This window comes from Hypomesus nipponensis, chromosome 14 (genome assembly GCF_054491055.1).
Source record: "Hypomesus nipponensis isolate SF chromosome 14, ASM5449105v1, whole genome shotgun sequence".
NCBI classification, from domain to species: domain Eukaryota; kingdom Metazoa; phylum Chordata; class Actinopteri; order Osmeriformes; family Osmeridae; genus Hypomesus; species Hypomesus nipponensis.
This window is the reverse complement of record NC_140374.1, coordinates 12,614,525-12,627,096: the sequence shown is the minus strand read 5'-3', so window position 1 is coordinate 12,627,096 and position 12,572 is coordinate 12,614,525. Positions and strand designations below refer to the sequence as shown.

The 12,572-nt window shown below is 51.6% G+C and overlaps 1 protein-coding gene across 1 annotated transcript in view; it reads right to left on the bottom strand.

Annotated features, from left to right (window-relative positions):
- The window catches only part of LOC146258652 (voltage-dependent calcium channel subunit alpha-2/delta-1), a 46,206-nt gene that overhangs the window by 18,758 nt on the left and 14,876 nt on the right, over positions 1 to 12,572 (bottom strand). The window contains exons 7-17 of the mRNA XM_084671826.1: positions 10,582 to 10,713; positions 9,577 to 9,646; positions 8,424 to 8,474; positions 8,159 to 8,258; positions 4,963 to 5,121; positions 4,638 to 4,742; positions 3,283 to 3,361; positions 2,984 to 3,033; positions 2,798 to 2,887; positions 2,296 to 2,451; positions 2,115 to 2,189 (exon numbers count right to left, since the gene is read on the bottom strand). Coding sequence (XP_084527952.1) covers positions 2,115 to 2,189; positions 2,296 to 2,451; positions 2,798 to 2,887; positions 2,984 to 3,033; positions 3,283 to 3,361; positions 4,638 to 4,742; positions 4,963 to 5,121; positions 8,159 to 8,258; positions 8,424 to 8,474; positions 9,577 to 9,646; positions 10,582 to 10,713 — 1,067 coding nt within the window. The remainder of the gene's footprint in view (positions 1 to 2,114; positions 2,190 to 2,295; positions 2,452 to 2,797; positions 2,888 to 2,983; positions 3,034 to 3,282; positions 3,362 to 4,637; positions 4,743 to 4,962; positions 5,122 to 8,158; positions 8,259 to 8,423; positions 8,475 to 9,576; positions 9,647 to 10,581; positions 10,714 to 12,572) is intronic.

Here is a 12,572-nt window from a genome sequence, read left to right as displayed (position 1 = left end):
TAGACATCCAACTTACTCAGAGATCCCACAGACATCCCACAAGCAGGGTACAGTAATCACAGTCTAAACCTTGCTCATGTCCTCATCCCAACGCGAGGCAGAGCAGTGCCAGGCATACACCACTTGATGTCAGACTGCACTACCCGTCGCCAGGTGATTCAAATAGAAATCTCCGGCCAAAAAAGAAAACACCCTCGTCCACAGAGACGTAAGCAGCAGCAGAGGCAGATATGTTAGATCAAGATGTTAGAATCTGTGTCGTGTATGCCAGACACAAGTCTTAGACCGTGACACCTACTGTCTGTCTACGGTGCGCACACCTACGGCACTGCTGTGCAGCACAAGCACACACTAGAGCTGTGGTTATATACTACTGCTAGTGCGCTAGGGTCTAACGCCGCTAAACTCGGGTTCCACGAGCCTGTCCCTCAAGCGAGGTGTCACATGCAGTTTCTCGATCCCCTCAGCGAAGGCCATGGCGGCTTACGTTACCACCTCCTGGATGAGGAAGGGGTGCCACTGGCCTGGACTAGGGTCTAACCCTCGGGCCAACGACGCCCCGAGCGAACATCGAGAAGTGGCGGAGTGACCAGCGGTCGTTTGATCGAGCGGGTGGAGAGTCTGCATGTGACCCGTGCTTGGGGCTTCTACAGAGCGACGTCCCTGGGCTCACCTCGTGGAAGGTGACGGCATACTTATTGCGGAGTCTGATCCGCCGGTTATGGATCCGCTTCTGGTGAGGGGAGAGCGTGGGAGGAAGAGAGCGGGGAGGGCGTTTTCAGCGTGAGAGACGGGGAGACGTCGGTGGCTGTGCCACGTTTCGACACGGTCGAAACAGACCTCGATCATTTAACCAGCCCCGTTGACAGAGAGTCTGGTTGCGGACTGACACAAGCTCTGACAGATGGGGCTGCCCCTGCGAAACCATCTGACAAACTTACACAACACACAGAAACGAGAGTGACTTTGAAATGGTTCGAGCCGCTTTCGAAACGGGCTGCGCCGACACATATGCGCTCGGCCACACACACACACGCACACACACACACACACACCATGTATGCAATCCTTTGGTCGGGGTTAAGTGTCCCTGGGTGTGGAGATTGGATCCATGAGTGTATGTCCGTGTAGATCAGAGGGTGAAGACTGTGGTGGGATGTGATGGGATGTGAACATGTGTCCTCGGGGAACCAGACCCTCAGATCCAGAGAGGCTCCCCCTCCGTGCCCAGCAACCCTGAACACAGAGCTTGGGCCTGGGCAGCACATGGCCACTCTGTAGCCTGTTAGGACCAGTTGTGCCTGGGGCTTGGGGTGGGGGAGAACAAAGACCGAGGTTGCTGGGTTCGAAGGTGGGCCAGGGCCCACAGTTGGGTCATGACTGGTTCTTACTGGGTTGTATTGTAATCCATGCCCTCGGCAAGAAATGCTGTTACATTTATGTGTAGAACAGCCAAGACTTTCATACAGTTTGAAAAGTTCAAGGCCTAAAGGTCTGGGTATCACTCGATTACACCTGACTTGTGGGCAGCGTGTGTGTGTGTGTGTGTGTGTATCTGTGAGGCTTTACTAAGAGATCTAAAATAAAACATCGACATGGGGGCCTTGCTTAGAACACATGTCAGATCAATACTAACTGAATGAAAAAAAGAACCTTTAAACTGAAATCACATTTCACCACCAGGAGGCATATTGGATCAGGATGTGCTTCATTCCCAAACATGTATGCTAGCCTGCTGCCAAGACTTTAATCTCCTACATCTCTCATGGTAATTACTGGCCCCAGGGTTTACGTGAAGGTGATCATATCTTGTATATCTTCTCTTTAGCTGCTAAAAAAACAACGAAGTGACGGTGCATAAAAAGCCTTCAGACACTGAACGATATGCAGGCTGCTGTATCTGATGTCCTGTCTGTGGTATTGGGCTTTGTGCTGTACATAGGTGCTGTGCGGTTATCCTGTGGTGTAGGAAGATTACTATTCATGTGCACACCTTCCACAACTGCAGAGCCAGCGCGTCCAGAAATAACTAAAACAGCAGAAGTTCCATATATTCTATATGTATATATATATTTAAGTATGTGTGTTTGTGTGTGTAAGTGAAGGGGTCGTACCTTAGGCTGGAGGTTTGGGTGGAGCAGGACGTAGCCGTTGGGGTCGATGGCAAAGTAATAGCCGTTAGGCCCGATCTGGAGGGGCAGGTTGGGGGAGGTCATTCACGTCCCTGAACACTGATCATGGATGAACAGCGTGCGGCTGCCGCAGACATCAGCCCCGCGTGCACGTTTTCCTCACCGTGAAGCGCGGCGTGAGCTTCTTGATGTCGTCCAGGGACACGTCGATGCCCATCACCCCCAGGATGAGCTGGTTCTGGTGCTCGCCATTCCGCTCGTCCTTGGTCATGGTCTTGTTAAACACGGGCAGGGTCCCTGTAATGACCAGGCCTAGCTCCTGGAGAGGAGAGAGAGAGAGAGAGAGAGAGAGAGAGAGAGAGAGAGAGAGAGAGAGAGAGAGAGAGAGAGAGAGAGAGAGAGAGAGAGAGAGAGAGAGAGAGAGAGAGAGAGAGAGAGAGAGCAAGAGAGAGGGAGAGAGAGAGAGAGAGAGAGAGAGAGAGAGAGAGAGAGAGAGAGAGAGAGAGAGAGAGCAAGAGAGAGGGAGAGCAAGAGAGAGGGAGAGAGAGACGAGTCACACACATGCACAGATTGTCACATGTACGCACACATTCATCACGGTATGACAGGGGTTTGCTGCGCATCCTACTGTTTGTGAGGGTGGATGGGAGGAAGTGACATCGTACCAGAGCGTCCAGGTAAACGTTGGTCCACTGGACCTGTTTAGCCTGCTGGTCTGCCAGAACCATGGGCCTGCCCAGAACATCCAGGTACTCCTGCACAATGCAGACGCAGACCCAGTAAAAAGACACAGTAAACAGTAGGTTAAAGTGAGACACACACACACACACAGTCTTTCTCTCGGTCTCTACCTGGGTGTTGATTCTGATGGCTCCTATAGAGGGGATCTCATAGAAGTATCCTGAGGGAGAAAAACACAAGGTGGGATTACAGTACCGTACACAACACGGTACACGACACAGTATAACAAAACATGACACAAGGAAGTACACTCAATAGTACACGACACAGTACATAATACAGAACAGTTAGCCAATGACAGGCATGACGATGAGGATGATGAAGATATGTATGTGAGATCTCTGAGACAGTGTGTCAGTGATGATGACTCACTGGCACATGCTAGGAGCTGCAGATCAGCTGTGTTTACCTTTGTTGGCACAGGCCATCCACTGGATGGGTCCTTTATCATAGTTGTGCTGGCCCACTGAGAAGGTGAAGATACGCACCTGGAACCAAGGCAACACACACACACACACTTTACAGGACATCTCTGGGATCACAGTCAGTCAGTTAGTCTGTCAGTCTGGAAGTCAGTCAGCTAGCCAGCCAAGACTGTCTGTCTGTCTGTCTGTCTGTCTGTCTGTCTGTGTGGGACTGTGTATCTGCCCACATGCCTGTCTGTCCGTCTGCCTGTCTGACTGTGTGCCAGCTTGGATGTTCATGTCTATCAATCGGCCTGTCTGTATCTACCTGTCTGTCTCCGTGCCTACCTACCTGTCTACCTGTCTGTCTCCATGCCTGTATATCTGTCCATCTGGCTGTCTGTCGACCTGCTTGCCTGTTTGTCTGTCTGTCCATCTGCCTGTCTGTCTACCTGCCTGCTACAGCAGAGCCGGCTAGCAGTGCTGCCGGAGGGCAGGTGCGGTGCAGCCTCCAGGCCCCCACAGGGACGCCCAGAGAGGAGCACTGAACCCCCCTACACTCCGGAAGGTTCCGGAGCTGACAGCCCCCCGTGCATCACACAGGTGGTTCCCATATCCTGGGCTTTGTCAGAGGTGAGGAGAGGTGGAGGCATGGAGAGGACCATCCTCTGTCCTTCCTTTCTCCTCTCCCCTCTCCTTCACCTCACCTCATCCCTCCTGTCCTGCACGGGCTAGTTATCTACCATTCTAAACTGGTTAGCGGACAGTCTGACAGTAACTGGGAGTGATACGTCGTGGATGCGGGATTTGTGCGTGTGTTTCCTTCCTGCTGGTGTGGGTTCAGCTGCCCCTTCACCCGGGTCAGCTTCTTTGCCATACAGATTTCGACGAAAGAAAGTTGAATCCACATGCAAACTCCCCCGAACGGCCTCCTTTGTTTGTGGCTGAAGGACAGACGTGCTCCACGGGGTTGCGATCCAGCCCCCGCTGACCTTCAGTCCACACCACGGCGAGCAGGCTAGAAGGGAATCCACCCAAGGCATGCCCTCGGCCTCGCCACTGCCCCCTCCCCCCCCCACGTCAACCCCCCCGCCTTTTTCCGTCAATGCCCTTCGTCAACCTTACACCCGCAACCCCGTGCCCCCCCCCGTGCCCCTCATCCCCCTCCCATACCTTGACCACCCCCCTACCACCCCCCGCCCCCCGCCACCCCCCCGCCCCCCGCCACCCCCCCGCCGCCTGCCACCCCCCTGACACCCCCCGCCCCCTGACACCCCCCACTACCCCCCCGCCCCCTGACACACCCCCCCCGCCCCCTGACACCCCCCCCGCCCCCTGACACACCCCCCCCCCTTGTCACCTGCTTGTCAGCGTTTTGTTTCTCCAGGATGTCCCGGGCCCTCTCCTCTCCCCCGTCGGTGAACAGCATGATGATCTTGTTGCAGTTGGCCCGGCTCACGTTGGTCTGAGACGAAAGAGTCGGGAGAGAGACGCACACGTTACGGACACGGGGAGCCAAAGTACACACTTCAACCAGAAGAGGGCAGTCTCCAACAGGAGCGCGCTCGTCCGACACTGGCTACGCTAAGGCTATAGGCCAATGCCATTTAGGCGTGTGGTGTCCGAGCTGTCGGATGAGAGACCATGAGAGGGAGCCCGGGGGACAGAGAGAGAGGGGACCTTACGGCAGAGAGTTGTTCGAAGGCAAACTCAAAGCCTTTGGTGTAGTTGGTGATCCCTTTGGCTGAGATGTTCTGCACCGCATCCTTGAGGATCTTCTTGTTCCGGACGTTGGCTTGGACCAGGCGATCGAAGCACGCCGTGTTGTTGACTCGGGTGTTGAACTGGCAAAGACACACAGGGGGTCACCGGCTGTGCACGCTCTGAGCGCGCACGCGGGCATGCCCGCGTACTCACGTACACGGGCACACCGACGCACGTGCACACACATCCATTGTTGTTCTCCGTCACACACACACCTCCCACACACCTGGCCTTCACTTTTGTCGTCTGCCTTGCAGAGGTAAGAAAAGGAAAAAATGACGACAAAAAAATCATTCATCAAGTCTTGCTAATTGCTTTGCATTCGCGCCGTTCAATGATCTGGTACCCATGGAAACAAGATTCCTCTGAACGATTTTAGGCAGCAACACAATCTAATTAGAGGTGAGACAACCCCCCACCACCCCCCCCCCCCCCCCTCCACACACACACACACACACACTTTCTCACTCAAACACACACACACAAAGGCTGTCGACGGCCTTTCTCATGAGTTGGCATCAAAGTCAAATCCAAGTTTGAGTGACACATCAGAAGGATTCCCATATTGTACTCTACCTGCCAGTGTGTGTGTGTGTGTGTGTGTGTGTGTGCGCGTGTGTGTGTGTGTGACTGTAGGGGCCTCACACTTAATGAAAGAAAACAAACAGCATGTACAGAGGACAGCACGAACACAGAATGGTACAGAGGCACTCCAGCTATTCTGGTTGAGTGTTTGTATGCACTGTGTGCGAGGGAGAGGAATAAATGGAAAGGGAGAGAGAGCGAGACAGAGAGGGATGGAGAAAAACAGAGTGAGCGACAGAGAGAGACGGAGAGAGAGAGAGACAACGAGAGAAAGAGAGAAATAAAGAAAGAGAGAAAACCATAGAGGATAGCTGGGGTCCAACAGTTGGCCTCCTGTGCGATAGAACTGTTCTAAAACAATACCGCGCCCTATCGATCTCAACCAATCTGTGTCACTGTGAAACAGCCAGTGGGGGCTTCAGATAATGATCTTGTGCGACAAGCAGAGATGTAGAGTTTGTGTGTACATGTGTGTGACTGTGTGGGGTTGTGTAGGCTAGCTTTGATGTTGTCTCTTGGTGGATAGCTGGAGAGTGTAGTATTGGACTGCCTTCCAGGCAGGAAGACCGGAAGACCGAGTTTTGCACGAAAACCATTGCAAACACCTGTCAAACACACGCACACGCGTGCGCGCACACGCACGCAGGCATGCACACACGCGCACCCCTCTAAAGAGAGCACATTTAATTACACCCAGGCCGGTCTGCTCTCCTTTATCACATAATCTATTAAAAGGAGAGAAAATAAAGGTGTGAGGGCGAGTAGGAGGGTGGCGGAGAGAGAGTGCAAAGAGACAGGAGATGTGGAGATGGAGGGAGGAGGGAGGAGGAGAGGATGAAACGAAACGGGCGAGTGCTTTGAGACTATTTGAGGCTGTCTGGGTGCGTCACACCGACACTTGATTACTTGCTTGAGGAATGGTTAACATCCAGGACATAATATGTTCAATAACGTCACATATAATATGCCTCAGTGGCAAACCTGTTGATGGTCCAGGTGTGGTGGGATGCACCATATGGGTGTGTGTGTGTGTGTGTGTGTGTGTGTGCGCAGTCGGGCTGGTGCCCTATCCTGTTTTCTGTGTGTCGTTTGGTTTCACCGAGGCTTTCTGTGTGATGACTAAGAGCTGGGATTGGATTATAGATGACACTGAAGTGAAGGCTAATCTCATCTCTTATCCCAGTGCAGTCCCTGCTACATGTCTGCCGGGGCTTATAGTCGACCACCCACACACGCGCACACACACACAAACACTCACTCACACAAACACACACAAATCAGTATTCGTTTGACATCCCAGAGCTGTTGAAGGAGAGCCTGTGTCTGCTGGGTCCAAGTGCCAGCTGGGTCCCTGGGCAGCAGTTAATGAGTCAGGATCTATAGGTAATATCAGAGGTGAATGATCTAGTGTCCGGTTACAACACCCCCGGGAAAGGATGGGGGGGTAGTATAGAGATAGCCATACCAAGATTGACTGCGGTTGATGTTGCGTCTCCTGATTGATCCAGCGCAGTGAATGTTGGGAAGGGTGGGGGGTGGGTGGAGGGGGGGGGGGGGTCACTCACTCCAATTAACAGCTCCGATAAAGGCTTCCATCAAACCTGCCCTCCCCCACTCCAACTCTACTTTCATGGTTTGCTTTCAGCTCTCCTTACGCTAACAGTCATACTTCTAATCTAGTCACTGGGGCCTTATATTGGATATCTCAATGAACAACCACTTGTTGAATTGTGTGCATTTCTAAATAAAATGCCACAAACAATCTGCCAACGGTGTGAGTAATTGACAAAATTGAAGTACTTTCTCTCTCACCCACACACACACACACACATGGTTCCCCAGCTGCCGATAATTGGACATCCAAACAGCTTAAGACTACTCGGGTGAAGAACAATACGACATGTTACTGGTCAAAAGGCCCCTGGGTATAGGGTATAAAGCATCAGAACTGCAGGCTTTCAACTCTGGGAATGAACACAACTATGACCAATCTGCCCACCCCAGGGTGTCTGTGTGTGTATGTCTGTGTGTGTGTGTGTGTGTCTGTGGGTGTGTGTGTGTGTGTCTGTGTGTCTGTGTGTGTGTGTTGTGTGTGTGTGTGATGAAGAAGAAAGCACGGAAGACGGAGGGATGGAACTGATGATGGATGAGTGTTCCCACACTGGGCCAGGGTGCACTGGGGTTTTAATTCCTTCCAGAGTCCTGGACACACACACACACACACACACACACACAGGGGTACTGTGAAGTTTTAATCCTGTTCACCAAATAGAGCAGTGGATCTTTCATTACTGGCCTGTTTCAGAGTGACCAGCCCAGAAGAAATCCATATTTCATTACTTTCATCCATCTCTGTCCTGCTCAGTATCTCTCTTTGTATGTCTCTTGATCGCTCTCTCTCTCTCTCTCTCCTATATCTCTCTCCCATAACTCTCTCTTTCTCTCTGTACGTTTCCCTCCTTCTTCCCGGATCTCTCTCTCCCCCTCCCCGCGCCGTGCTCCAACCATCAGGCTCCTCCACAAGAGACTCACAAAGACCACGTTGACGTAGTCGTCGTCAGACAGGGTCTCCAGCATCTCACAGACAGACGTCCGGATCAGCTTGAGGGTGAGACCGGACACACTGCCGCTCCTGGAGAGACAAGGAGAGACGCCAGCCCTGTCAGCCTTTTGATTGGTCAGACACCCGCCCCATCGCTGACCCTAAGACATGGGTGTCGTCACTCACTAAGCCTAACCCACGATAATCATAGTAAAAGGGATCGAAACGTGGATGTATGTATACGGAATCACTCACGCGTCCACCAGGATCAGCATGTCTTTGGGTGAAGCAGCTCCCTGAATGTACCTACACACCACAGGACATACATAGTATACAAGTAGAACATCAGAGTAGAACAGAGAAGCACTTATTTAACCAGTCTGGGGAAACTCATCTACCCCCAGTCTGCCAGTCAACTACCGGTTACCAGTCTATTACCTGTCTCTCACCAGTCTCTTACCAGTCTCTCACCAGTTTACTACCAGTTTCCAACCCCTCCCACCTGTCTCCTACCAGTCTCCTACCAGTTTCCAAGCATTCCTACCAGTCTCCTACCAGTCTCCTACCAGTTTCCAAGCATTCCTACCAGTCTCCTACCAGTCTCCTACCAGTCGCCTACCAGTCAACTACCAGTCTCCTTCCAGTCTACTACCAGTCTCCTACCAGTTTCCAAGCATTCCTACCAGTCTCCTACCAGTCTCCTACCAGTCTCCTACCAGTCTCCTACCAGTCTCCTACCGGTCTACTACCAGTCTCCTTCCAGTCTACTACCAGTCTCCTACCAGTCTCCTACCGGTCTACTACCAGTCTCCTACCGGTCTACTACCAGTCTCCTACCAGTCTACTACCAGTCTCCTACCAGTCTACTACCAGTCTACTACCAGTCTCCTACCAGTCTACTACCAGTCTACTACCAGTCTCCTACCCGTCTAATACCAGTCTCCTACCAGTCTCCTACCAGTCTACTACCGGTCTCCTACCGGTCTACTACCAGTCTACTACCAGTCTACTACCAGTCTACTACCAGTCTCCTACCAGTCTAATACCAGTCTCCTACCAGTCTAATACCAGTCTACTACCAGTCTCCTACCAGTCTACTACCAGTCTCCTACCGGTCTACTACCAGTCTCCTACCAGTTTCCAAGCATTCCTACCAGTCTACTACCAGTCTCCTACCAGTCAACTACCAGTCTCCTTCCAGTCTACTACCAGTCTTCTACCAGTCTCCTACCAGTCTCCTACCGGTCTACTACCAGTCTCCTACCGGTCTACTACCAGTCTCCTAACAGTCTACTACCAGTCTCCTACCAGTCTCCTACCAGTCTACTACCAGTCTACTAACAGCCTACTACCAGTCTACTACCAGTCTCCTACCAGTCTACTACCAGTCCCAGGTCAGGTAACTCACCAGGGCCGTCTGCGGACGTCATACAGGTCGATCTTACTGGGGGTCTTACGGGCGTCCATCCAGGGGGAGGCTGGGGAGAGGATGGAGGGAGGAGAGAGACAGGGTGGAGGGAGGAGAGAGACAGGGTGGAGGGAGGAGAGAGGGTGGAGGGAGGAGAGAGAGGGTAAAGGGAGGAGAGAGAGAGAGTGAAGGGAGAAGAGAGAGAGGTTGGAGGGAGGAGAGAGGGTGGAGGGAGGAGAGAGAGTGAAGGTGAAGGGAGGAGAGAGAGAGGGTGGAGGGAGGAGAGAGAGTGAAGGGAGGAGAGAGAGAGGGTGGAGGGAGGAGAGAAAGAGGGTGAACCCACGTAGAGCACAAACTACACACCCCATCCTCTTAATTTTGTTGGAGCTTCATTTTCTCAACGAGAACATAACACACCACGGGTGGTCATTTTTATAATGTCTCGTTTATTTGTATTTTGTTGAAAACAATACAACAATACATTTGGTCAGAGTAAACCGATTGTGAGCACACAAGCTGCAGAGCAACTCAGGCAGAAAACCACGAGAAAGTGGGAATACAGATCAGGACAGATGTGGAAGGAGACAGACAATATCTCAGGCAAACCAGGTGGGGCTGGACACTGGCGCCATAATGAATACTAAACAACGAGGTTCCATATGAAGCAACACACAACCAATGACGGCAAAGCGAAGTAGCTTGTGAATACATAGAGCTTGTTAGCTCCACACTGAGCAAGGGCGAGACTCAGTATGTCATACATACAGCAGTTACCTTTGCTGAAACCCTATTATGTTGGAAACAGAGACAAACTCATGCTTCAAGGCACTCATTGAAGCCTAATAAGGGTGCGCGTGCGTGTATGAGTGTGTGTGTGTGTGTGTGAGTGAGTAAGCGAACGTTTGCTTGTGTGTGTGAGACAAACTCACGCTTCAAGGCCCTGTTCTAAACCTAATCATTGTGTGCGTGCCTGTAGGTGTGTATATGTGTGTGAGTGCGTGTTACCTGGGTAGTAGCGGGCGAGACCGGTAGCGCTGCCGAACACCTGCCAGAGCAGAGTAGGGTCGTCTTCTCGGTTCTTCCGGAACACGTCCTCCAAAGCCTCAGTCCAGTTCAGCTCATTTAGCACAATAGTGGCTACGGACATACATATACACACAAGCATTCAGACACACGCAAGCAAACATGCAGACACACACGCCAGCACACACACACACACACAACATACAGACACACGTAAACACACACCACAACCAAACATACCCATGCAAGCACACGCGCACACACACAAACAGAAAGAAAATTGTGAAAAACCACATATTTTCATCCCCCGCTGAAATATTTAGACAGTAATATGACACCAGAGCTTTGACACATGTGCTTGTGCGTGTCTGTGTGTGTGTGAGTGCACGCGTGTGCACGTGCACGCATGTGTGTGCTGTATCTCCGCCTCTCAGAGAGCTGCGCGCTGGCGAAGAACTAAGCAGGGCCCGGAACAGTGTCAAAGACACGCCCATCTGTGTCAAAGACCTCCGATTTACACCTTCATTGAGATTCAGACACACGCCCGTCCGTCCCTCAGCCGCGGGGAGTCAAAGGCAGGACGATAGTGGCCCCTCCCTCTTCCCCTGGCTCTGAGCGATAAGGCCACATATTGAACAATACCATTCTGTAGAGTGATGACTGATAGTGACAAACATTGGACGATTTCACCCCTCTGTCCTCTCTATCCCTAAACGCATCACAAAACTCCCTCTATGAGCTGTGTGTGTATGTGTGTATATGTGTGTGAGTGTGTGTGTGTGTGTGTGTGAGTGTGTGGGTGTATTTGTGTGTGTGTGTGTGTGTGTGTGTGTGAGTGTGTGTGTGTGTGTGTGAGTGTGTGGGTGTATTTGTGTGTGAGTGTGTGCGTGTATATGTGTGTGTGCGTGAGTGTGTTTGTGTGAGTGTGTGTGTGTGTGTGTGTGTGTGAGCGTGTGGGTGTATTTGTGTGTGAGTGTGTGCGTGTATGTGTGTGTGTGCGTGAGTGTGTTTGTGTGAGTGTGTGTGTGTATATGCGTGTGAGTGAGTGTGAGTGTGTGAGTGAGTGTGTATGTGAGTGTATGGGTGATGGATGCTGCACGTTGAGCGAGGGAGCAGGCATTATGAATGTAATGACACAGCAGCTAGACAGCTCGGAGACCAGACACCAGACTGTCGTCACATCACACTCACTATGATGGATGAAGACATACACTCACCACCATCCCTTGTCTGTCCCAGCACCTCTCTCTCTCTCTCTCTCTCTCTCTCTCTCTCTCACTCCCTCCCTCTCTCTCTCTCTCTCTCTCTCTCTCTCTCTCTCTCTCTCTCTCTCTCCCTCTCTCTCTCTCTCTCTCTCTCTCTCTCTCCCTCTCCCCCCTCTCTCTCCCTCTTTCTCTCTCTCTCTCTCTCTCTCTCTCTCTCTCTCTCTCTCTCTCTCTCTCTCTCTCTCCCAGTACCTCTCTCTCTCATTGTGTTATTGTGTGTGTGTGTGTTGTGTGAGCGTGTGTATCTGTGATAGATTGGTATCCTATATTGGGTGTGACGTGGCTCTCATTGATGTGTAAAACAAATAGTGTTCATTTGCATATGGACCGGAGCTTGGAGTTAATGAAGCTTCAGCTGCCAGAGCAATATGCCTGTGTGTGTGTGTGTGCGTGTGCGTGTGTGTGAGTGCGTGTACACGTGTGTATGTGAAACAATGTGGGGCCAGGCTTTAGTATTGCCTAATCAGAGAGAGAGACACGGATACTTAGTTTCATACATTGTTTTTGACGCTAATTCATCCCCCCTCCCGCACAAACACTCACGCATGCACACACACTCTTACACACACACACATACACACACACACACAAACACTCATGCTCAGGCTCATATTTCCATTGTATAACTGTTACATGTTGGTTGTAATGTCTCAAGCATTTAGTCTCCACAGTCATCCTGATGCACACACACACACACACACACAAATA